This window comes from Ambystoma mexicanum, chromosome 11 (assembly GCF_040938575.1).
Source record: "Ambystoma mexicanum isolate Mex_15411 chromosome 11, UKY_AmexF1_1, whole genome shotgun sequence".
Taxonomy (NCBI): domain Eukaryota; kingdom Metazoa; phylum Chordata; class Amphibia; order Caudata; family Ambystomatidae; genus Ambystoma; species Ambystoma mexicanum.
In genome coordinates this window covers 889,550,652-889,576,337 of record NC_090934.1, presented here as the reverse complement: position 1 = coordinate 889,576,337, position 25,686 = coordinate 889,550,652, and the positions used below count along the sequence as shown (strand labels likewise).

Here is a 25,686-nt window from a genome sequence, read left to right as displayed (position 1 = left end):
GCTTGCGGTGTCTTCCTGCTTGCAGGTAGACGGCGGGCCCTGGCTTGGCCCCTGGAGGTACTGGGCCGGTTGGCTGCCTGATCCTCGCTGTCATGCTCGCTGCCTGTGGGGGTGGAAGAGAGAGACGGCATGAGCAATGTTTTTAGAATCTGCATTTGGACATACATACAATATCACAATGAGATTCTAGTGGGTTATTTCCATTTGGGTGGTGAGCGGCACATTGATCCATGTTTGGATGGTAAATGCATGCATATGTCTGGGTCACTCATGTTGGCCGGGTACTGTGCTGGCTCGCATGCACAATGTTTACATCACCTGCCCTGTGTGCCTCACGGAATATGTCTCTTTGTGTGGTATGTGCCATATGGGTTACAGCCCTGCACCTGGCATTTCCCTGGGTCTCACTTGTTTCGGCATTATTGAAAGGGGGGGTTGGCCAACCGTGACATGACACCTTGGCCAGCCCTTGGCAGTACAGACTTTCATTACAAATGCGTTCTCAGTATTGACTTTGGACACTCACCTCCATCGACGGATGAGGTTGCCCCGCACTCCATGTCGCCAACCCCTTCAATGGCTTCTGGGCCAATCATGGCCACATAGGTCTCCTCCCATGGCATCAATTTGATGGGGAACCTGGCCCTCCTCCTGTCTCCATGGCCTGGCTTCTATTGGCGGAGAGGATGCTCCGCACCCTCAGCCGTAGGTCGTCCTACCGTTTTCGGCAGTCCTTGGTGGTGCGGGGGGTGTTGCCCATGGCGCTCACCTTCTGTGCTACCATGGCCCAGATCTCTTTCTTCTTTACAATCGTCACCCTCTGCATGTCACCGCTAAAAACAGTGTCCGAATGCTCGTGGAGAGTGTTGTCCGCTTTGGCTGATTCCGCTAACTCCCGTTCCTCCCCACTCTCCTCACCTGATTCAAAGTCCTCCGGTTGCAGTTGCCTGTGAGAGAGATAGTCCTTCTCCTTTTTGTGTTGAAAGTATCTGTCTCGAGAGGAAGCCACAGTGAGTGCTAAAGTATAGCAAGCCTGGGACCCCCTTCCCGAGGCGAGACAGTACGAAGGGAAAAAGCCTGTTCAGGCAGAAAAAACCCTCCGAGGAGTGCAGCGGTTTGAGAGGATCTGGAGCAGGCAGTTGTAGTTCTTGAGGCAGTTAGCTGATGGGAGCAGGCAAAGCCGGACATCCGAAGCAAAGGAGGTTCCGGAGAGAAAGTTAGCCACCGGAAAGGGTACCAGCAGAGAAAACAACTCCGGAACAACAGGAACCAGGGCGGCTGAATGACAGCGCAGCCGAAAGGTAAGGCAGAGGAGGCGGGCGTGGAGAACAGCGCACCGTAGAGCTGAGGGAAGGAAGGTAGAGAGAGATAGTCCGGAGAGGGCGGACCGAAAGTACAGAAAGTGACCGAGGAGGTCAAGGCTGGAAAACTAGCGTGTAAACCCAAAGCAGCGAGCTAGCGCAGTGAAGGGGGTTGCAACGCCGCGATCGCTGGGAGAGGAGGAAAGAAATACTACCAGCGACGCCATGTTGGAAAACCACTAGACCGTAGGGTGAGAAATCACGTAGTGGAACCTCCGCACGCCCTTCCAGCGCGTAATCGCCAACGCGGATACAAACGCCAAACAGGACGGCGAATGACAAGTGTCCACCGTGATCTGGAGCTCATCCGGGGTAAAGCGCTCTTTCCTGAGGTGGGCGCCTCCCTTTTTTGGTGCTTTCGGCATGATAGTGGTGTGGATGGTAGATGCCTGTATTCAATGGATGGCTCCGGGTCCTGTGCGGTGAGGATGGTAATGGATTGTGTTTTTAAAGATGGCCACCGTGCTCCTTCCAGTTCCTGTGCGATGACGCTGTTTCCGGTTCTGCTATTTAACGGTGACTGTAAATAGCAGTGACCGCTGATTACGGTCACCGCTATTTACGGTCACCGCTATTGCCGCTTTGCTCTATGGCGGTAGTGTTATGTACGGTGCGTTTGATGCCGGTAAGGGCTTTTTGGCTTTTTGGAGCCCTTTTGCGGCATGGCGCTAGGTATGTTACCAGCATGGTGCAAAGCTCGTGCCCGCAAATTCGTAATAGGCTGCTTTTAGCGGTCTATTGCCAGCTCGGACACGCTATTTGCACCATGCCGGTAATAACCGGTACTTACCTCCAAACTCGTAATGAGGGCCAGTGCAGCCAAAATCACATGCATAGAAATTACACGTTCTTACTTTCATGGGTTCAAATGTCAAAACGGTTTGAAAAACAGGTGAAATAGACAGAATTGGAATGCAGTTTGTATGCTGGATGACAGTTGCACATCACAGGGATAGTATGCAAGTGAAAGAGTGACTCTAACTTAATAACAGGATGAGATTCTCACTGGGAAAATACATTCGGTTTTAAAAATAAACGCAGTTAACAGAGAAAATCGGTTTGGAAAGGAAAGGACAAGTTTCACTTAAACTAGATTTAGTGGCTAGAAAAAAGAAATGCCACCATTGAATAGCAAAGTTACGCTGTAGTTGTAATCCTTCACGCAGTGTACCTCTTTTTAGGGAGAATTCATTTATTTAATCAAAATATTACTAAGGACCTACAAATGATGGAAATGAGTGGAAGAATAGCGCTAACATTAGGAAATCAAAGACAGGAGGCACAGAGAATTCTGACAGTTTTAAACAAGTTATCAGGGTATGGATGGGATTACTTTAGAGAGTAGAACAAATTCAAGATATCAAGATGGGGTATGCTATGTGTTGCCATGGGATGGGGCGATACTCACATCAGCACTTGAGTTTGGGGTTTTGGACAGCCAACCCGGTTTCTGAACACCAAAGACATATCTGGTCACTGGTCATTGTGGCGGGGCTCCCCTAGAAGAAAACGACCAAGACTGTCTCGTCACTGGATAGTGAGGGTACAGCTGGCATGCAAGTAGTGGGGCAAGAAGCCGGTCAGGTCACAGGATACTCTCAAAAAGAGTACCACAGCTTTTCCCCCTTTCTCCCTGAGTTATTGGGATTTCAGTGGGGTTTCCTTTTGGATCAGAGGCCCTGCCTGGATAGGGTCAGCTATGCTCTGGCCTGGCAGTGGGATCTGGAATCTGGCAGTATGAATATGGAATATCAGGATACGCAGGAGCTGGAACATTCAGAAGAGTGTGTCTCTGTGAGCTTCCCCCTTTCATAAGGCGGGTGATATCAGAGGATTTATTGTTGGGCAGAACTAAGATAGACCTACCCCAAACACTTGGATAGGTCAGCCTATGTTATGTCGCCTTCTACTTAGAAGCAGATGGGACTGAAGGAGACGACTCAGTTTTATGGGGTTGTCTTTTTGAGGTACAGAGCTACATCCTAGGGAAAGCTACAATGTCTTGTTTTAATGCCCCCAAAATCATATTTAAACTGTTAAACATTTGCATTACTGCGTTGTCCGGTTACAGAAATAAAAGTCGAAGGTTTATTAATTCAGAAGTCTTTCACCCCAAATGGGATAGCTTTTCTCTCCCATATAAGGCATACTTCCACATTTTGCTCTGGAGTGGCCTTTGAGGATCCCCAGTTTAAGTTGAAGGGCGGTGTTACTAACAAATTCACACCTATGTGTCTGAATCTATTGTATCAGGTTGAAGCACTGCCACAGAGTCTGATGAGCGCGTGTCATTCTTCCTCTTGGTCCATTCATAGTTTCCAGATGCTGGTTGCCTTGGGGAGAAGCAACATGCTGTTCCCAGGAAGCAACTGTCCTTTGAAGCCAGGCCAGGAAAAACCTGTCCTGCTGGTTTCAGAGTAGATTTAGGTATTTATTATTTTTTTTCTTTCCTGAACCAGAAAGCAAATCTGTTGGAACTAAATATTCCATATATGTTTACCAACAAAACCCCCTCACATTCTGTGCGAAGGCAGGGCCTTAACACATTTCACTTTCAAACCAAATTTTCTTTGTTTGTCAAAAGCACATTTTACATGTGGGTTAATTCTACTAGGCTGTCACTTTCAAATGCAGCCTTCTAACATTTATTTTCTGAATCTTTCCAAAGCCCCAGTCATGTTTCCAATGCACAGGCATCTGTCCAAATAAAGGTCCACTGAAACTTACATGAGCTTGGAGAGAGAGAGAGCTTTTTTATGAAGAATTTAGTTGTGATATTTTGTTGCAAAAAAAAGCTTTTGCGAATGGCTTGAAGTGAAGTTCCTTTGTTAGTTCACAGATCTTGCCTGACACAGCCTGTCATTCAGTGATAAATGCTGGAGCACAACCTGAATAAGGCTGGGCATAGCTGGGTCTCACTGAGACCAACTGTGTACTGTTGAACAGATGAAAAAGAGCATCAGACACAGTTACTTTAAATGTAAGATATTTTCTTTTTCAATGGGAAATTTGAGCTAGCAGCAAATCAGCTCTGATTTTCAATTCTTTTCTTTGGTGCACATAAGGAAAACACTGGCAGCCTTTCTCGGGGTGTTCCATGTTCCATCTTGCCCAAAAGGTGCTTGGCAAAGACAGCGCAGCCATAATTTTTGTAGCTGCAAAACACAGTTTTGATGCAAGGCAATGGTGCTTAAAGGAGCCAGTGCATCCATTCTGCTGGTACTGCTGAATTGCAGCTTGATGATGGAGGGGAATTCTGCTGGATTGGTAAAAGTACCCTACAAATCCCTCCGACTCTCCTGAGACATCTTGTTGAGGGATATTAGGGCAAAGTGGCGTTCATCAGGTGTTCTTCCATCAGGGAGCAGTAAGCCACAATCCTCCCGTTGTCTTTTGTTGGAGTGTGGAGCGATACCCCCAGATTTTCCTTTGGTCTTTCCTTTGAATATGGAGCGACACCCCCGGTTTTTCATTTCCAGGTCCCCAGGGAAGTCCTCCTTGGTCTGTGAAGGAGCGGAATCAGTACTAATCTAGTGAATAAATAAAAACAGGTTGCAACATGTTCCCACTGACTGTCTTCCCGGAAGGATGACAACAGTGGGACACACATACCTTCCAGTAATTCAAGTACTCAGACAATAACAGCAAATAATTCCTTACATGACACAGATAACTATTGATATTTTTTAATAGGGTTTTTGTGATGCCTTTTTTCACTGACAGTGAAGAAAAGTACTCCCTGTTAGATAGATATATCTATGGACCTACCTGTTCCCTCCTGGTTCTTCTTTTTCTCATTCCCCAGATGTCTCCTCTATTTGACTTTCTCTTGGCTCCTCAATTAGCTGCAAAGTGTGTCTGGGGGGACAACTCTTTAATTGATTAATGTGGACCCATTTCTCTTCTGCCAACTCTCCTTTGGGGATGCGGATTCTGTAGGCAACAGGTGAAATTGTATCGACTATTTGAAAAAGACTGTGCCAGCTAGGGAGAAATGTCTGCTCCTTGGTCTGGTTCCTTTGTAAATTGTACAAGTAGACCCTGTCTCCTACTTGGTATTCCTTTTTGGTTGTTTTAAGTCATATTGAGTCTTCATCCCCTCTGCTGATTTTTCCAGGTTCCACTGAGCGTACACAAAAGCATGTTGAAGGTGTTTTCTTAGATTCTAAACATATTCATGTGTTGTGGAGGTGTTTATCAGTGTCTGCTCTTGTGTTCTATAGAGCAGATGCTGAGGTAGCACCACCCTTCACCCAGTCATAAGCTGAAATGGAGACATCTTGGTCGCAGAAGATGGAGTAGATCTGATCGCCATCAGGACAAGCGGTAATCGGATGTCCCAACTTGGCCCAGAATCTGCCACAAACTTTTTTAGAATACTCACAATTGTTTTGTTGTACCTCTCAACTCCCCCACTAGAGGACTTGTGGTATGCAATGTGACGTTACCTTTTTACTCCAAGTCTCTCCCACATCTTTGTAATCACTTCGCTGGTGAAGTTACTTCCTGGGTCTGGCTCAATCCTTTAGGATAGGCCAAAATACGAGAAGATGTGGTTGATCATCAGGGCAGCTGCTGTTTCTGCCTTGCAATTTGGGGCTGGGAGACATTCCACCCATTTGGTAAACAAGCATGTTACTGTTAACATGTACTTGTTCCCCTTAGAGGAGCGAATCACACGCCGGTTGAAATCTACTTGTATATCTGACCAAGTCAGTGTCATCCCCCTTTTCTGCCGGGGAGCACGGTGTGTGAGTGAGCTTAGTTGAAATCGTGCACACACAAGACACCCCTTCAAATATTGGCCGAGGTCCTGCCCCATGTGTGGCCAGTATGCAACCTCTCGCAAGATTTCTAGAGTAGTGTGAAACCCCTGATGACCGGCTGTGGCCGCGTCATGGGAGTGACTTAGCATCAGGCTCCGGAATGAGGTAGGTACCACCCACTGGTCACAACCAGAGTAGGATCTCCTTACCAACAAACCGTCTTGAATTCAGAAGATTTTGGGACACTTCATCAACACCCTTAGGTCCTCTTTCCCAATGTAATCAGTATCCGTCAGAGGAAAGTTCTTAGGGTCCTCAATGTTTTCATAAAATTTCCCAATAATCAGATCCCCTTTTAGTGCCGTGATTAAATCAGCATCTGGGGTCTCCTTACTCCACTGGGTAGTTGATAGTCCATTGTGAGCATTTGTCTGGGACCTTAATGACAGCTGTGACCTGGATTTCCACCAACAGGGACTCAATCTCAAGGAGATCCCCCTGGATGGCTCCCGTTTTGGCCAGTTGATCAGCTAGGTTGTCTCCAGTTTTGTCTGGCCCCTCTATTCTGGAATGACCCATAATCTTCTTCCAATAGATAGTCATCCCATTAGAGGTGACCAGATCATCAATATTTTGTATTAGCTTGCCATGTTTAAGCAGTTTGTTATTAGAACACAGCATGCCTCTGGTTTTCCAATTTACCAGGTGCTCCACGTACCCGTTCTGGACATAATCTGAATCAGTGGTTTTGACCAGTTCATGGAGATGGTGTTGGACCGCAGTGAGGATGGCCTGATGAACTGCCATCAACTTTGCCACCTAACTACTGTGGGGACCGATTTTGTACCCAGCGGAGGGCTCCGGGGCATCATTCACCCAGGCATTCCCAACACCGGCCACTAGTTCCTGCTCCCCGTTGTTGTCAACATGGTAGGAGCACCCGTCCACATAAACGGTGGGCATCCGCTGGCACTTGTCTTCTTCATAGACTTTGTGCAGGGAATTCAGGTACACCTCCATGTTGTCCTGGGTTTTGAGGCTTTTGTCCTCGAGACAGTTTTCTCTAGTACAATCATGCAAGTCAGCCACACCTTGCGCAAGGGGACACTTCTTGTTTTAGCCATATCTGACCTCCACAGGAAAGCCTTGCATATATAGAATACAGGAAGTAATTCTGGAGTTACTCACATTTCCGGCCCGGATTCTGTCGCTTTGGAGGTATTGCAAAGGCTGGTGTTGAGTCTCTGCTATGAGGTGTGCCCCCTGGATGAACAGGCAGTCATTTTTCAATGCCCACACCGTTGCCAGGAGTCGCTTCTTACAATCGTTGAATTTTTCCTTCATTGAGGATAAAGACCTGCTTGCATAGGAGATTACTTTATTGACCATGTCATGCTTTTGACATAATACTGCTGTCAAGCATGTATTGGAGAATCCTGTATCCAAGAAGAACTCCTTGTTTTTGACAGGGTAAACTAGACAAGGTGCTTGTGGGAGACTTCTTTTGAGTTGCTTTACTGCCTCGGCTTGTTCTGAACCCCACTCCCACTTCAACAGATGGATCAGTGGTCTTGTGACCTCTGTGTAATCCTCAATGAACTTCCTACTGTAATTAGTCTGTCCAAGGAGGTTTCTTAGCTCACGCAGAGTTGTGGGGTCTTTTAGTTTTAGGAGTTCTTCCATTTTCTTCTCCTGGGGACCGAGACCCTCAGGAATTATTTCATGTCCCATGACGTTGACACGGGTCCTGCACCACTGTGCCTTCTGGAAGGACAGTTTTGCTCCGGCAACCTTCAACTGAGTAAGAACATAACAGATTTCCACTATGTGTTCCTCCACAGTTGAGCTTTTTATCAGGACATCATCCACATATGATATGATATGATAGTTTATTTATATAGCGCCTATACACAATGTGTTTCAAAGTGCTTCAAGGCAAGGAAGGGAACAAGGGAAAATACAACAACATTCTTACAGGCCATGAACTGTAAGGATGTGAAATTAACTATCGTACTCGGCCTGACAACATTTCATTTCAGATAGTGCAAGTGCCAAGACATAGATAAGGGAGGGGGGGAGTCGGAAGGAAATGGAAACAGACAGGCGACTACCGTAGTAGGCCTGACGACATTTCTGGTAGAGCCGGAGAAAACAAAAGGTGAGGGAGAGGGGTGCAGAAAGGGAGGGGAGGAACAAAACAAGTGACTATCGTACTAGGCCTGACAACGTTTCAGATAGTGCTGGAGTGAGGGGGGGCAACAGTAAGGGGATAGGGGAGCAACAGATGAGGTTGCTATCATAGTAGGTCCAGGGACAATTCTGAAAGAGTAAGTGCATAGAAGAAAGTAAGGGGAGGAGGAGAGGAGATAGGAAAAGGGAGAGGCGAGGGTAGGAGAGAACAGAGAATAACCCCTTTCACTCAAGTCGGGCATGGCCTTATGTAAGAAGATGTTGAATTTGTTGCTGGAGTTTATGTATCTGAGGTCCGGGTCTATGTGTAATGCTGCCCCCCAAAGTAAAGGCCAGCCTGTATTCATTTGTCAGGTCAATAGTGGTGTATACCTTTGACCCCTGGATCTGGGCCAGCCCTTGGTCAATGTAGGGGAGAGGCCATCAGGACATGTGAACCCGTTTATTTAGCTCCCAAAGGTCTGCTCAAAGTCTCCATTGTCCATTTGGTTTTAAAATCCCCAGCACCGATAATTAAAGGTGCTGTGGACTGGATTAATTAATCCATGGGACTCAAGGTGTTTGATAAATTCTGTCAGGGACTCCATAGATGCGGGAGGCAAGCAATATTGCCTCACAACCACTGGAGTCATTCTGGGGTCTGTGGGAATTGTGGTAGTATGGATCTTGGTGTGACCACATTCATACGAGTCCACAGCAAAGATATTTTGGAAATCTACGAAAACCTGTTTCAGCTTTTTCTTTTGCTCCTCAGTATCACAGGCATCAGCGAGGTTGAACCGCCCTTCAACCATTTGCCTGAAGCCTGGAAAGACTTCAGGTTTTGCTCTCAGTGGCCTCATGCAATTGTGTGGAGAGGTCTCTGCTTAATGTTCACACAGTATATTAGGGGAGACAACCTGCAAAGGATGTCATTCCCTAATAGACAGGGGGTTCCCTCTGTTGTCGCGACTATGAACGGGTGCTTCACCTTATTTCGCCCAATTTTTATTTCCAGATCCACAGTCCCCTTGACAGGAATTTCATTCCTGTCGAAGTTCTGGAGGTGTCCAGGAAGAAGGGTAATAGGGATCTGGTTTCTCTCCCCACTTCCTGAATTTAGCTGCTCAAAGGCCCTTTTTGACAGAAGAGTGGCTTGTGATCCAGTATCCACCAGTTTTAAAAATGCACATTGCCCTTGCTCTTGAACGGGACATAAAATGTCCCCTCCTTCTCCTCAAGCGGGCAAGGTTAATGGGCATTTTGGGCAAGCTGGGTGGTCAATTTCTTTATTTAGGACTCCGACACAATGAGGTTTTGGAAAATGTTCTGTGCCGGAGTCCGGAAATCTGTGACAAAAATGTGGCATCCCGAAATAGGTGGGATTTTGGAATCCCCTTTTTCCCTTAGCTCTGTGCTGCCCCCTCTTACCTGGTGGCAGTCACTAAAACCAGTTTGTGGGGAGGATCCCTCCATTAATATTTTTTTCTCTGGATGACAATTCTGGGGTTCGGGGATGGGTGACTCTGAATCAGTCCCCACACCCACCCAGAGTTTATTCAGATCTTTTGGGACTCATTTTTCTTTGGGAGGAATTCCCTCATCCCTGAAGGAGAAGTTTCTCTACCCAGAATCCTCTAAGGATTCTTCCCCTTCAAACTGGTGGACACTAATTTCCTCCATAAAAAGGGCCTTTTTGATGCCTTTATTTCTCCTACCCACCCTCTGTTCTCTGGGTTGCAGATTTTCAGGGGCAGGAGATTCTAGTTCTAGTTTCGGGGTGTCCAGGGGCTTTTCACGGGTGAAGAAGCTTCCTATATGGCTTTACACCCCCCTTCCTCCCATGCCTCCTCCTGAGTTGTCAGGGTTCTCTCCCCATCATGGTTCTGGGATGTCAGCCTATTGGTTTGGGGGTTCTGAGCCACCATGTTCATCTGAGGGTTCTGCTGAGCCATCAACATGTGACTCAGGTCCTGTGTGAGGTTGTGGACCTGGCGCTCCTGTTGGGACACCCGTTCCGGCTGGTACGGGGGTCTCTGTTCATACCTCAAGATAGGTTGGTTGCCCTTTTATCTGGGACTTATGTAATCAGGAGAGTTAGGGTTCCCATTGGCAGGGTTACCTCCTGACTGCCAGCTGTTGCTGATTGATCAGATGGCCTTCTTTGCTTCTGATTTGGCTGATTATGGGACAGTTTGTTTTTAGCCCCCCCCATTTCTAGGTCTAATATGGGGGCAACCTTCACCTCCGCCACCTTAGCATCAGCAGGGGTGTTGGTTGGTTTGGTTTTTTTTTTATCTGATTTTTATTTTCTGCAGGTTTTTTGGATCTCATAGAACCTGGTAGCCTGCTCTATTACCCAGTCCAGGGATCTTATATCATGAAAATCCCTCACCAACTGAGTCATTATGTATTTTGGGAGTGCATGAAAATAAGTGGTTATGAATTTTCGGGAATTAGTGCGCACCCTCCTGGTGGTTTGTGCAAAGGCACGTTTCAGCTCCTGCACAAACTCTCTTGGGGCCTGATCTTCTCTGCATTGCAAATTGTATGCTGCTTTGCGAGCCTCCTGGGGGTTTCTGTGGGCAGAAGAGTGCTTGAAGATGGCCACCTTATAGGTGGACCATCTTGAGTGGTTTTGATCTTCCAGTCCAGCAAAGAAGCTGGAGTACTCTGGAGAGAATGTCCATTTATCATAATCTATGCAGTTCTGGCTATCTTTGATATGAAAAGTGTCCATCATTTGTTCATAGAGTTCCAGATGCTCCCAGACAGAATATTTTATTTGCGTTTTTGTGGTACAGTATTATGAAATTCCTAATCGCCTTGATCTGCCTAATGGGGTCTTTCACCATAACTCTCTGCTGTTTATTTGCCTTCTTTTGCCACGTTACCTGAGTCCACTCACCCTCAGAGTCCAAGCCACTACTCTTGGAGGTCCCCTCATGATCTTCTCGGTGCCCCCTGATTCTGGGAGCTTGTGAGGGGTTCGCAGAATGGTGGGGCCTAGTTTCTTCTCCACAGTGGCAGATAGGAGAGTAGTCTTCTGACTCCTCCCTGCTTCCAGGGTTGGCAGAGGATCCCCCCCACTGCCCTGATTGGGTGGAAGTCTTCAAAATGCTCTTTTAGGGCCTCATTTCTTGCCTCATTTCTGTAGGTCTAATTTCCTGACTTTCTCCCCATAGGAGGCTTCCTGGACAGAGACATCAGCCATGATATTTTTGAATCTATACAGGGACATACGCCCATGAATTTCTGAGGGGCGCTGATCTGTCAGCTCCATCATATTAGGCCTATTTAAGTCTGGCTGCCCCATGACACCCAGTTCTTGTGAACAGGCGTACATGAATTCAGCAGTGCCTGGGCATACAAATTGGTAAGTGGGTTTGAGGCCCTTAGTACAGAGGGCATCACACTGTGATCAGGGGTTCAGATTTAGCCTGGCATACTCTTACTCCAACCTCCCTAGTTTCTCCTTCTCAGCCCCTACCTCTTGATAGTAGGGAAAGGTCTGAGACTTTTGCTCCGCTATCAAAGCTTGACTGGATCCTATTACCTGCTTGTGGAGTCTATTGTTCTCCTCACAGAGGGCCTCATTGTCTTTTTGTGCTGCCTGTATGGTTTGCGAACACTGAGACAATTTTTGTTGTAGGCGATTCACCACCTGAGTGTGCATATTTTTAGTTTGGGTGTTCCCTTCCAGGGCACCTTCTACTCGTCTTGTATGCTCCAACAACTTTTCGTATTTTACTTTTAGTTCATTTAGTTTCTGGAGTCCTAACTCTCCTTTCTGTAGTTCTGTTTGTAGGTTGCACACTTCCTGACATAGGGCATCTTTCTCCTGATTTAGAGTGCCCCTCTGTTCAGCCAGGTCGTTCATTTATTGCTTGATAGCATTTAATTTCTGGCGTTCTTGATCAAATTATACTTGCACATGGAGTTCTTCAATAATTAATTTATGACTTTCCTCTTCCACTTTCTCAATCTGGTTTTGTAACTTAATGATTTGTTCTGAGCAATCTTTATTATATTTTAGTTGTTGATTGAGTCAACCTTTTCTTGACCCTCCTGTATTAGTGCATCTCATTGGGTCTCTTGTTCTGAATTATTGTGTTGTTGGTGAGCCAAGTCCTCTTTTAGCTGTTTAATGTAATTTCCAGATTCTACCTGAGAATCTTTTTCAATTTTTCTTCCACTAATTTTAATTCAGTCTGGATTTGGTTTAAGAGCCTGGACTGGTTTTGCGCAGGGTTCTTCACAAGGTTCTTCTTGTTTTGCCTGCATCACTCCCATATGGATATACATGTAGGCTGTGATTTTGATAATTTTAATCTGCTCCTCTTTAATTTTCAGAGTCATAAACAACTCGCTCAAAGCTTGATGTAATAGGCCACCGTCCTGCCACATATCCATGTCCATGGCGCTGACCTGTTGCATCATCTCTTCTAGCCAGACTTCCTTATCTTGCTCTACCCATTCCTTCCTGACAAATAACTTGTGCAGAAAGTGCTGTCTAGCCATGTTAATCTCTACTGTGGTCATTTTGGAAAGTGTTCTTTCTTTATTAATTTATTTCTAGAAGGGTAATCTGTATTATGTTGCTTTTTTGTCTAGTTTGGGGTTGGTTTGCTTTAGTTTTACACACAGGCCTGGTACTTGGGGTTTATGTTTTAGGAAGCGCTTTCTACAGCTTAACACAGCTTTCCAGCCACACAAATTATCACTTCCTTGAAGGTTAGCCTGCTGGGTAAAGCTGCCATTGGCGGTAACACTTGTCTCAAATCCTGACACAAGCACCCAATCTGTTAAGAATTCCAATCGGGCGTCACACACCAGACCAGGACTCTTGCCACCAGCCTAAGATGCAGCGCTGTCACAGGTTTCCCCCTTCTCACTTGTCTATCTTGTTTACTGGAGTTCTTTGAAGGAGTCTTCTTGCGCACAGTTCGGGTCTTGTATAACACTGTGCGAACGTCCTCGGGTTCCAGCGTGCATTCAGTGTTACGACTCCTAGAATGTTCAGAATGTCCGGGAAGTTCTGGAAGTGATGAAGAGTGTACTCAGAGACGGGTACACGGAGGTCCGGGATAGAAGAGGTAATAAAGAGGAAGGGAATGAATCAGGAAGGAAAAATAGGGGCCAGGAACCAGGAATCAATGAAGTCAGCACAAGTCTAGCCACTGTAAGCAGTAGCGTTGAGACGCGTGTTGCCGTGGGGGCATGGCTTCGTTATAGAACGTGCTACATCCAACGCGGAAGCTGGTAAACAACGTTCTGTGTTTGACACCATGTTGGGAGTACTGCTGAGTGCAAGCCCGGATGTGTCAGGGACCAGAAAGTCCAAAAGACACGCGTCCGACGGTTCATGACAAGCGCACAATTAGAATACTTTTGCTTTATTTCCTAGAGTTCAGATTGAGCTGGCACCCAACCAGTCTCACACCCCATTTTACAAATACCCCCAGTCACAATGAACCATGAAACAGGCCAGTGGGGGTTAATACAATATATATTTATTTTAAATTCAAAGAAAATACCACCAATTTAATTTTGGGCAGCAATCACCAATGGGATGATAATTACACTGTACAATGATAGAATACACTTAATTTGATCTTCTACTATAACAAATCCAAAGCACAAATGAATGGGAGTAATTTTACTGTTCGGGTAGATAGCAACTGAGTTACGATTTCCCCCTGCAATGCTCCCTCAAACCCCTATTAATCGAATTTTCAGTGGATAGAAAGGAGCAGCAAGGAGTCAGGTACACTAGGCAGCAAACATAATTAAAATCCCACCCTCCCGGACAAAATGGGAGGCAAAATCGGATTTTAAATTTTGCAATTGAACAAATGACACTCGGAATAGGTCAATAATTAATTTACATGCGCAGTTGAATAAATGAGGTAAATATGAGCTATAACATTATCAGGGATGTGGGAACACTAGCAACTACAAGGCAAGGTACTAACAACGGCATACAGTTAAAAAATCAACTTTGAAATGACAACACAGTGCAGCCAAAATGGGTGAAATAGGCAGAATTGGAATGCAGGTTTAATGCTGGATGACAGATGCACATCACAGGCATAATATGCAAATGAAAGAACAACTAACTTAATAACAGGATGAGATTCTCACTGGGAAAGTTAATTCGGTTTTAAAAATAAAACACAGTTAATAGAGAAAATTGGTTTGGAAAGGAAAGGACCAGTTTCACTTAAAATAGATTTAGTGGCTAGAAAGGAGAAATGCCACCCGTGAATAGAAAAGTTAGACTGCAGTTCTAACCCTTCATGCAGTGTGCTTCTTTTTAGGGAGAATTCATTTATTTAATTAAAATATTACTAAGGACCTACAAATGATAGAAATGAGGGGAAGAATATAACTAACACTAGGAAATCAAGGACAGGGTGCACAGATCATTCTGACAGTTTTAAATAAGTTATCAAGTTATGGATGGGATTACTTTAGAGAGTAGGACAAAGACAAGGTATGAAGATGGGGTATGCTATGTGTTGCTATGGGATGGGGTGATACTCACATCAGCACTTGAGTTTGGGATTTGGGACAGCCAATCAGGTTTCTGGATACCAAGGCAATATCTGGTCACTGGTCACCGCGGTGGGGCTCTCCTAGAAGAAAACAGCTGGGCATGTCTGGTCACTGGATAGCGAGGGTACAGCTGGCATGCGGGTAGTGGGGCAAGAAGTTGGTCTGGTCACAGGATACGCTCAAAAAGGGTACAACAGCTTTTTTCCCTTTCTCCCCGAGTTATTGGGATTTCAGTGGGGTTTCTTTTTGGATCAGTGGTCCTGCCTGGATAAGGTCAGCTATGCTCTGGCTTGGCAGTGGGAACTGGAACCTGGCAGGATAAATATGGAATATCAGTATACGCAGGAGCTGGAAAATTCTGAAGAGTGTGTCCTGTCTCTGTGAGCTTCCCCCTTTTATGAGGTGGGTGATATCAGAGGATTTATTGTTGGGCAGAACTAAGCTAGACCTACCCCTAAAACTCGGATAGGTCAGCCTATGTTATGTCGCCTCCTCCTTAGAAGCAGATGGGACTGAAGGAGGGGACTCTGTTTTATGGGGTTGTGTTATTATGAGGTACAGAGCCATTCCACGGTCATTTTTGCCAAAAATTAGTCAGGACATAAATCACACATTTTTACAGTTGTTGCACTTATGCACATAACATATTCCACACAGAGCATATAATTCCTTCTCCCAAGTCTGTATGACATTGTTTCATCCTTATAATAATCTTTTGCCATTTTTGGTGGGAAATATTTCACCTAAAATTCTATAACTTTATACATGTGTGCATATTATCATAGAGCATGTTTGCATTAATTTTTAACGTTCCACCATGGATACTTTTCCCATGATTTTCCTGTTTCTGCTGTTTGCGTCCCCTATATCCTAGGGAAAGCTACAAATGTCTTGTTTTATTGCCCCCAAAATCATATTTAAACTGTTAAACATTTGCATTACTGCGTTGGCCGGTTGCAGAAATAAAAGTCCAAAGTTTATTAATTCAGAACTGTCTTTTGCCCCAAATGGGCTAGCTTTTCTCTCCCATATAATAACACACTTCCAAATGTTGCTATTGACTGGCCTTTGAGGCTCCCCAGTTTAAGTTGAGGGGAGGTGTTACTAACAAATTCACACCTATGCGTCCCAGAATCTATTGTATCAGGTTGAAGCACTGCTATAGAGTCTGATGAGCGTGTGACATTCTTCCTCTTGGTCCATTCATAGTTTCTAGATGCTGGTGCCCTTGGGAGGAGGCAATCTGCTGTTCCCAGGAAGAAACTGTCTTTTGAAGCTAGGCCAGGAAAAACCTGTCTTGCTGGTTTCACAGTAGATGTATTTATTTTTTTTCTTTCCTGGGCCAGAAAGCAAATCTGTTGGAATTAAATATCCCATATATGTTTAATGTTTACCAACAAAACCCCCCTCAGATTCTGTGCAAAGACAGTGCCTTAACTCAACATTTCACTTTTAAACATTTTCTTTGTTTGTCAAAAATACATTTTACACATGGGTTAATTCTGCTGGCCTGTCACTTTCATTTTCTGAATCTTTCCAAAGCCCCAGTCATGTTTCCAATGCACAAGTATCTGTCCACATAAAGGTCCCTTGAAAGTGACATGAGCTAGGAGAGAGAGATAGCTTTTTTATAAAGAACTTAGTTGTGATAGGCTTGAAGTGAAGTTTCTTTGTTATTTCGCAGATCTTGCCTGACACAGCCTGTCATTCAGTGATAAATGCTTTCTTTTGCTGGAGCACAACCTGAATATGGCTGGGCATAGCTGTGTCTCACTGGGACCAACTGTGTACTTTTTAACAGATGAAAAATAGCATCAGGTGCAGTCACTTTAAATGTAAAATATTTCCTTTTTCAATGGGAAATTTTGAGCTAGCAGCAAAGCAGCACTGCTTTTCAATTCTTTTCTTTGGTGCACATAAGGAAAACACTGGCACCCTTTCTCGAGGGGTTCCATGTTCCATCTCGCCCAATAGATGCTTAGCAAAGACAGCACAGCCATCATTTTTGTAGCTGCAAAATGCAGTTTTGATGCGAGGCAATGGTGCTCAAAGGAGCCATCACCGCCATATTCTGCTGGTACTGCTGAATTGCAGCTTGGTGATGGAGGGGATTCTGCTGAGTTGGTAAAATGTACCCCAAAGCAGTATATCGAGAACCAACACATGCATTGGTCAGAGATACTGAACCCTGAGTATAACAGTCAATCCTTTGACCTGCAATTGCCTGCTTATTTGTCATGGAACGATTAATTTAATAGTCACATCAAAGCTGCTAAAAGAACATAGACTGGAGGTTCAAAAGATGTATCACTGCTTTAATAGCCTGCTCAACCAATAAATTGCATCTTGCTTTGAAAAATTTGGAAATCACAAATTTCAGAAGCCTCAATCTCCTCATTGCCATCATGCATGATACCTAGTAGCACAGGTCTCAAAACTGAATCGAAGAAATCCATCAGACAAAGATTGAACCTGAGTGTGATGGAAAATTCATGCCCTGGGCAACTTCAACTATTGGGTTGTTAAGATTGAATAGCTGCAGGATTAATACCCGGATCCACAACAAGGACCAGAAAATTCGGAAAAGTTTTGATGGCAGAAATTGTGCAGGAAATCTTTTAGCTGATATCCAAACCTTATAACTCCCATCATACTCCACATATTTTTTGCAATATTCACCAGTTACCCCATTATACCCCTGTTAAACTGGTCAAGATTGAAAGTCGTCCTTACACAATGTACCCAAAAATGTGGAGGTGGGTGCCAATGTCTGCTTTGGGCTCTTTATGAACAGCACTGGTGATTGCAATTCATACTATCACAACATAAGAGTTACTTAAGAATCAGGATGTACAACAAGGGTGCAGACACATTCTAATGTGGGTAATAGCATCTCTAAATGAGATTGTGTCATTCATAAAAAAAAATGTAGATTTTGCTCTAAGGGCAGATTTCTCTACTCTGTTTCCCAATTGTTCTGTGAATGATTACCAAAACAAGGCACTTTTCTATTTCCAACGCTATTCAAATCACTTCACAGAACCTTGCAATATATGTTTATACTTGACCAAAAGAAATTGTACCTGGCAAATAACACAAGCCCAAATCCAGTCTAAAAGAATCAGAGCCAACTCCGGAACCTTAGGTATACACTTCCACAAGTAAATTGATGCATCGTTGAAAATGTATGCAGAGTAACAAGTCTTTGTTTCAGAAAAGAGTTCACAATAAAATCAGTGAAAATAGTATGCCTAGGTTGATTGGTAACATACCTGTTTGCAGATGGGGACTGAAGTGAAAAAGTAGCGCTTCTTTATAAGTTTGGTGCTATTCTGGTGGTAAATCCACTGGAATACAACCAAAAGGAATGGCCCTTACTGCCGCTTGGTCCAGAGAAATTACAGCTGGGTTACAAATGATGGTATGGCAGTGTTAGTTCCCGTTTGTGTAGTCCATAGGACTCCATGGGGATTTTGGTGATATTGATGTTTTTTGGCAGTAAGGCGGGAGAATGTTTCCTCTGCTTTACTTCCAAAGTTTTAGCATGGCAGTGAGGTAATGCAGCGGTAATGCAGTGATAACAGACTTACCACTGCATTACCACCATTTTGTCCCGCACCACTGTACTTGTAATGAGCCAAGTCTTAGCACATCATGGACAGTTTTTAACATACCAACATATTTCTACAATGACTTTGGAGGCTGGAGGCTGGAATTGGATATCATACCAACTCCAAAGTTGCCTTTTCCTCACATTAGTACCCGGGACGCGCGGCTGAACAGGAATACTGTGTGGTGATTGGCTCATTTGCGAGCCATACCACATGGTATTCCCATCCATGCTGTGTGTGCCGGCTACTCTGTTGCCGGCGAGGGGCGTGGCAGCCCCTCAGCCAATGAGGAGACTCAGAGTGGGGCCATCCCCGCTCCAAGCCTCCACACGGCTGGAGGCTTCCATTGTGCCCCGGGGGAGACCGCGGTATGTTTTTTTATTTTTTTCCCCCCACCCCACTTACCTTCTTTTTTTCTTCTTATCTAGGGAGCGGACGCACTGGGAACAGAGTGTTCCCAGCGCGCCCGCTCCCGATGACCGCCATGGAAAGGGAAAACGGACTACATTTTTCCTTTCCCTGCAGCCATTTTTTTAGCCGTTTTTTTTGTTTGTTCCGAAACGTGTTTCGGAACAGAAAAAAAACCAATTAGTACCCCGGTCTAACGGGCCGGGTACTAATGGCAATAAGCCCCTCGACTGCGGGCCAATACCACCCCAGGTAATGCCCCTGGGGCTTAGTTAAGGCCCTCGCGTATAACTACGGCCCCGGGGGCATAACCTGGGGCGGTATTGGCCCGCACTCTCGCGCTTATTGCCACAATAACTCGCTGTATCCTTATCATGTATCATGACACATTCCCAATCCTTTGAAGTCTACCTCTAGGCAGAAAAGGCAAAGACCTAAAACATTCTCATTCAGCAGAGGTAAAATAACAATTATTACACTCGTAACTTCAAGTTTTATTGGAATTTGTCCAAACACATTTATTGAATGTATTTGAATGTATAGAGCGTAACACTGTCTGGATCTAACCAGAGGGCAGTGAAATAGGGTGGGATGATGCAAGAGCATGTGCATTACTGAGGATGAGGATAACTGCAAATACGTGCATAGCAGGTAGGGAGGAGAAAGCTTTGGAGATTATGGACCTGAGAAGCACTTTTGTGGAGCGGACTTTTGTTGTGTTATTGGATTATTTCTGAGTTGCATGATATATAGTTTACCATTCATAGTGAAGTGAATGCGTGAAATGTAAATGATTTGAGGTTATCAAGGGACAAAGGGGTGCCCTCCATTATGATGAATCAGAAGCTCTGACTTAGACAAGTTATTCTTTATTTGACCATCAATGAGTGGCTTTTTTTTCATCCATAATCAGCTCTCTTCTGTGACTACTACAATGATGGAGAAGGGTGTGAATGGCATTACAAGCCTTGTGGCTCTCATTGCATAAAGACCTGCCGGAATCCTAGCGGCAAATGCCTTCATGACTTACCTGGATTAGAAGGTAAAAGAACACTTTTCCAATTTCTTCTTGCTGCAATAATGTTTATTTATCAACCTAGGCAAATCTCCACCAACCACTGAAATCAAAACTTGAAGCATATTGGTAAATGCAAAATCTGACGCATGGATAAATAAAACCTTACATTGAAATGCCACTTTAAAATTGTGTGTTGTGTTGTAGCATACCAATGCTGGATTTTTCCATGTCACCTAGCGCCACTTCCTGCGTGGAAGGCGTGACAAAAAGAGGCGCGATGGTGCGTTTAACTTTTGGAAGAGAACAGAAAGCAAGATTGGATACCAGCTGTCAGTGATATTCTGCTATCTCACCAAATGGATATACTTGAACAACATACTGGTCAAATAAACTCAATGGAGATGGGGATAGTTTTAAATTACATGGTAATTGCATGCAGGGGACCCCTAACACGTGTACTTACGTGTTGCTGGTCTCCTACATGCAATTTCCAACACTCTCAGAGTGCAATAAGTAAGAGTGAAACAAGGCAAAATCGCCTTTACTCTTTAACTTTACCCTCCACTTTGAGAGAAATGAAACTCTGCTTATAGATTACAGATTCGCTTTGCAGACAATGGGCCTCTTTACTAGTTTGGGCCGCCAACCCTGTAACATGGAATCTGCCGCCATCTGACTTCCCGGTGCCACCGGGACATTACAAGACCCAGCGGAGCGTGAAGTCAGACCACAGATTTTGTAAGTCCCCATTCCTTCCACTGGAATGGGGACTCGGAAGCACCGGCACCATCAGTGACGGTGCCTGTGCTTCCATGTCAAGTCTACCTGCAGGGGCCATTGCGCCCACCAGGGTCAGGCCTGCCGGGCGCAACAGCCTCTGTAGGCAGACTCGTAGTGTGGCAGTTCGGAATCATGCGTGCCGGTAAGCTTACCAGCACCCTTGTTTCCAGACCGTCGCACTCATAATGAAGCCCATGAATCCCAATGGAATCCGCCGTCTCATTAGCACCTGCAGGTGTAAAATGAAGTGTTCTCCTGAGGTGGAGGGGGAAAGCAAAGCGGAGTTACTATTTCCTCTTTGCTGTCGTCCTATGCCTCAGGACAGCTGTAAAACGAAGTGGAGCATAAAAGATAAACAGAAAGCGAAAACTTCTTTTCCGCCAACCGTTTATGCTCCACTTCAGTAGACGGCTTTGCTGCCTGCCTATGCCTCAGAAGAGCTCTTCGTTTTACGCCTACATGAGATTTTCTTACAGGTGTAAAACAAATGGATTCCAGCGGAATGCACCTCATATTAGCACATGCTCAGGAGTGAGCGGATTCCATTGGAATCTAATATAAAACTGCAAAGTGTATTTTTCTGCCAGTGTTTTATTAAGGGGAAAGGCGACACATAAGTGCAAGTGTTGGGGGTCCCAGGCATGTAATTACCACTTAATTTAATATGCCCCTACAGACATTAAAAAAAATGTGTAGTTAAAAAACATTACACAAACAATGATAACAATTAATACTTAGGGGAACAGAGGTTAAAAAGGGGTGTGATATAGAAATGAAACAAACATAAAAAACTTCAGCAATCATTTATTTATTTTATGTATTTTATTTATACACATATATAGCGTGCTGATCCCTGAGGTATCTGGGTTCTTGTTCTTAAGAAGTTGGTTACAGAGGTTACTTATATACAATGTTACATTTTTGTTGCATAAGTTACAAGGTTACAGGGTAAAGTGCTTAGAGATCAAGTGTGGGGTGTTGCTTGGCATGTATCCAGAGTAATCAGGTGGTCACAAAGAATAAGGCATGTAAACAACGCAAGGCTGCATTGTCAGATCAGGTAAGTTTCAAAATCAAAAACAGTGCATGTTGACAGCACAGGGCTGCATTGTCAAATCAGGTAAGTTTCAAAATCAAAAACAGTGCATGTTGACAGCACAGGGCTGCATTGTCAAATCAGGTAATTTTCAGAGTCAAGGCAATAGATGTGGACAGTGCAGGGCTGCATTGACAAATCAAGTAAGTTTCAGAGTCAAAGTAATACATGTGGGCGGCGCAGGGCTGCATTGACAAATCAGGTAAGTTTCAGAGTCAAGACAATACATGTGGGCAGCGCAGGGCTGCATTAAGAAATCAGGTAAGTTTCATAGTCAATACAATACATGTGGGCAGCGCAGGGCTGCATTGACAAATCTGGTACGTTTCAGAATAAAGGAAATACATATGGGCAGTGCAGGGCTGCATTGACAAATCCGGTAAATTTAAAAATCAAGGCAATGTGTGTGGGCACTGCAGGGCTGCATTGACAAATCAGGTATGTTTGAGTCAAAGCAATACATGTGGGCAGTGCAGGGCTTCATTGACAAATCAGGTATGTTTCAGAGTCAAAGCAATACATGTGGGCAGCACAGGGCAGCATCAACAAATCAGGTACGTTTCAGAGTCAAGGCAATAAATGTGGGCAGTGCAGGGCTGCATTGACAAAGCTGGTAAGTTTAAAAATCAAGGCGGTGCGTGTGGGCAGCGGAGGGCGGCATTGTCAAATCAGATAAGTTACAGAGTGAAAGTAATACATGCGTGCAGCGCAGGGCTGCATTAACAAATTCGGTACATTTCAAAATGAAGACAGTACATGTGCGCAGCACAAAGCTGTATTGTTCTCACAAGAGGTTAGTGAGGAGGAGGATCAGATACAGAGTTGGGAACGTATTTGGAGCATCTCCTCACATGTTAGATGAGACTGCAACGGCAGGTGATGCCAGTAGGCATGGAGAAGGGTGGATAGAGGCTAAGGGTAGGTTAAGGTCTGGCATGAGCGAGTGAAGAGCAGGAGGTTTTGCAATGGGGTGACTATATGCCTTAGTAGTGAATTCAGTTTAAACATGGAAATGCAGATAGTAGGGACAGGGAAACGAGTCAGGTGAAACGATCAATGCCGAAAAACAAGTGAAATGGAAAAGTGGTATATGACACGTCTTACCTTGCTAGCAGTGAAGCAAGTGAGATATCATGGCGGTGCTTGCAGGGATATCAATTGTTTGCAAGAAGCAGGTGGCGACAAATAGGTGGAGGGGGGCCTGCCGCCCGGCTTGCCCTTTTCAGTGGGAGCCAATGAAGATACAAGATCCCTCCAACCAGGGAGCGCCACCGGGTCATAGAGGCGGCCTCACTGTCGCGAAGGGCTGTGAGCTACATCAGCAGCAGACTCGCTGGATGGGTCGTCAGTGGTGGCGGCCATCTTCTAGGAGCAGAAGCTCCAGGCTTAAACACCTTTGTTTCGCTGCATCGGCCTCCTCCTGTCCATGAAGAGTTGCAGGAGGAGGCCGATGCCTCACTCCTGATGTCGCTAGAGATGCGAGGAATAGGGTGCAAACAGTTGTTTGGGGTCAAGAAAGAGGTTAAAATGTTTTTTCAGGTAAGTATCTGTAAATGTAGGAAAAATAATTACAAAAAAGCTGAGAACACATTTCAAACGAAGGTGATGCGTGTGGAGATGAATAGTAGATAAAAATACCTTTCTTTTAAAGTGGTGAGTTGTTTTTAAGTGAGTTGTGTTGAAGTGAAATTACTTAGATCTTTCTCAGCATAGCAACTGTTACCGATGGACAGGGGGAGGGGTTATTTTTCAAACCCTTCTAAACTGCATGCAGGGATCCAGTTATGCTATCATTTTCATACAACAAGGAGTAAAAACAGGTGAAATCGCCTTTATGCCTTTTTGCACTTTATTGTTCAAATGGTGTGAATGACACCTATCCTTAGCCAGGGCATGCAACATTTATATCAGATTCTTAACAAATCTCCTTGCTATTAGCAGATATAAAAGCAGGCAGATTCCTTAGGGATTCAATGCATTACAGCCATTATATAGAACCATTTTGCATGTGTGCTAGTCTGCACTGCAGGAACAATAGATGCAAACAAAACTTCCATTCTGCTGAACAATCTCTGCTCGGGTGGTATCACATCCAGAGACTCCTCCTTTTTCGAGGATGCATAGTTTCCTCTTTTCACTCTTGTTAGCCGTATACATCTCTTCTTTCTTCTCTTATAGTCCATTTTAGGAAATCCATCCACCTTAATGTCCTTTTGTGGTACTACCAATGCTGGTGTGTTGATGTGCACCAGTGAGCACACTCCTCCCAGTTAGATGATATCTTCTCATACGCTTTTGATCTGCAGGCCCAATAGTGATGCGTACATACTGCTGGTCCAACTTTCATGCCTGGAACTTATATTGTCCGCTTGTATTCCTAGTCTCCTCCTACTTTCACTGGATGTTCGTTCTGGAAACATAATGCTGCTCCTTTGATTGGTACTGTGGGCATGGGCCCAGCTTCATTTTCTACCCATGTTAGCAACGTCCCACTTGTTTTCCATTCCTTTAAGCATTTTCTTCTGCCAACTGGAACTGGTAGGAGCTTATGTGCCTTGCTCCACACCACCCCTTCTTTCTATCCATCAGCTATGTATAATTGACCATACACCAGCATCTGTGGTCTCTCCCAGCAACCTGGTTCTCCACTATTTCTGGTGGTCCGCTCTTGGGACAGGGTTACTCTTTTAATGTAATGGCTCTTGTTTCTCCGTTTTGTGGACCTTCAGTTATTTATTTTTTTTGTTATTAAAATGTTTTCTTTTAATTAACAAACTTTTCATTTGTCCATACCTATAAAAATTGTCAGACGTTACCATTCGAGTTATTCATCTACGTTTCCTCTAGTAAAGTCATTCCAAAATAAATTTAATCACAGTAAATATTAGGCGTTGGTTGTTTCCATCGAGAAGTTCCGCCCATCTTTCTTCTGTTGTCAATTGTTTTTCAGAAATTTTAAAGAAATCTTTATATAAGTCTCTTTTCGCTTTGAAGGCTGGACATATCATGATCAAATGAAAGAGGGTTTCTGGTCTAACTTGGTTGCAGAAGCGACAGGCATCAGAGTTATTATGTGTTTTATCTATCAATGCTTGATATTCGCGGCTAGGCAATATATTTAGTCGAAAGTGCAGGAAGAAATCACGAATATTGCAACTGGGGAACTGTACCAAAAATTTATGTAGTTGATTAAGTGCCCTCACCTGTGTTTCTGCATGAAGGTGCCGTTTGTACTTTTTCTGCAATTCCACTGTTCTTAACCAATCATTCGTTTGTATTTTCTGTTTTGCATATTGTGGTCTATTAATCAACAATTCCTCTGTGATGTCTTCCACTCTCATTTTCACTTTGATTTCATTAGACCATTTCAGTAAGGCTGCTGTTTGGAAAGCTTAGTTTTTTTCTTTTAGGATTTCCAAAGCTGGTATTTCATCATCAGACATGATTTTTCTTAGCAAGTCCATTTGTTTCCATAGTACTATTGATTGTACCGATTGTAAGGCTAATTCGAATCTTAATCTGTTCATAGGAAACGTTTTAGGCAAGGCAAGTGTTTTTCTCCAGAATAGTGCCTCATAAAGAGGGGATCTCATTATTTTTTGATTAATGAGTGTTTCGCTTGCATATGTCAAAACTGGGATGACTTTTTGTTTGTACGGCAGAATCGTGGCTTTTGCCGAATAGGTTCCGTATTTTAAGTGAAAGAGACATCCTTGTTTTGCCAAAGATCTCGCTTTTGCTTCAATATGTTCTTGCCACTCTGCTTCGTTAGCTGAAGGATTGATTATAGCCCCTAGATATTTGATTGTTTTGGTTGTCATGATCACTTGATTTTCTATCTGAATCTTCATATTATGTTGTGTCTTTGTTTTTAAATTAATCAGTTTCATTATTCTTGTTTTGTCGATGTTGATTTGTA

The 25,686-nt window shown here is 44.3% G+C and overlaps 1 protein-coding gene across 1 annotated transcript in view; it reads left to right on the top strand.

Moving 5' to 3' along the window:
• LOC138503894 (mucin-5B-like) overlaps nucleotides 1-25,686 on the top strand; it is a 1,431,798-nt gene that overhangs the window by 606,157 nt on the left and 799,955 nt on the right. Inside the window, exon 19 of the mRNA XM_069623965.1 lies at nucleotides 19,787-19,915. Coding sequence (XP_069480066.1) covers nucleotides 19,787-19,915 — 129 coding nt within the window. The remainder of the gene's footprint in view (nucleotides 1-19,786; nucleotides 19,916-25,686) is intronic.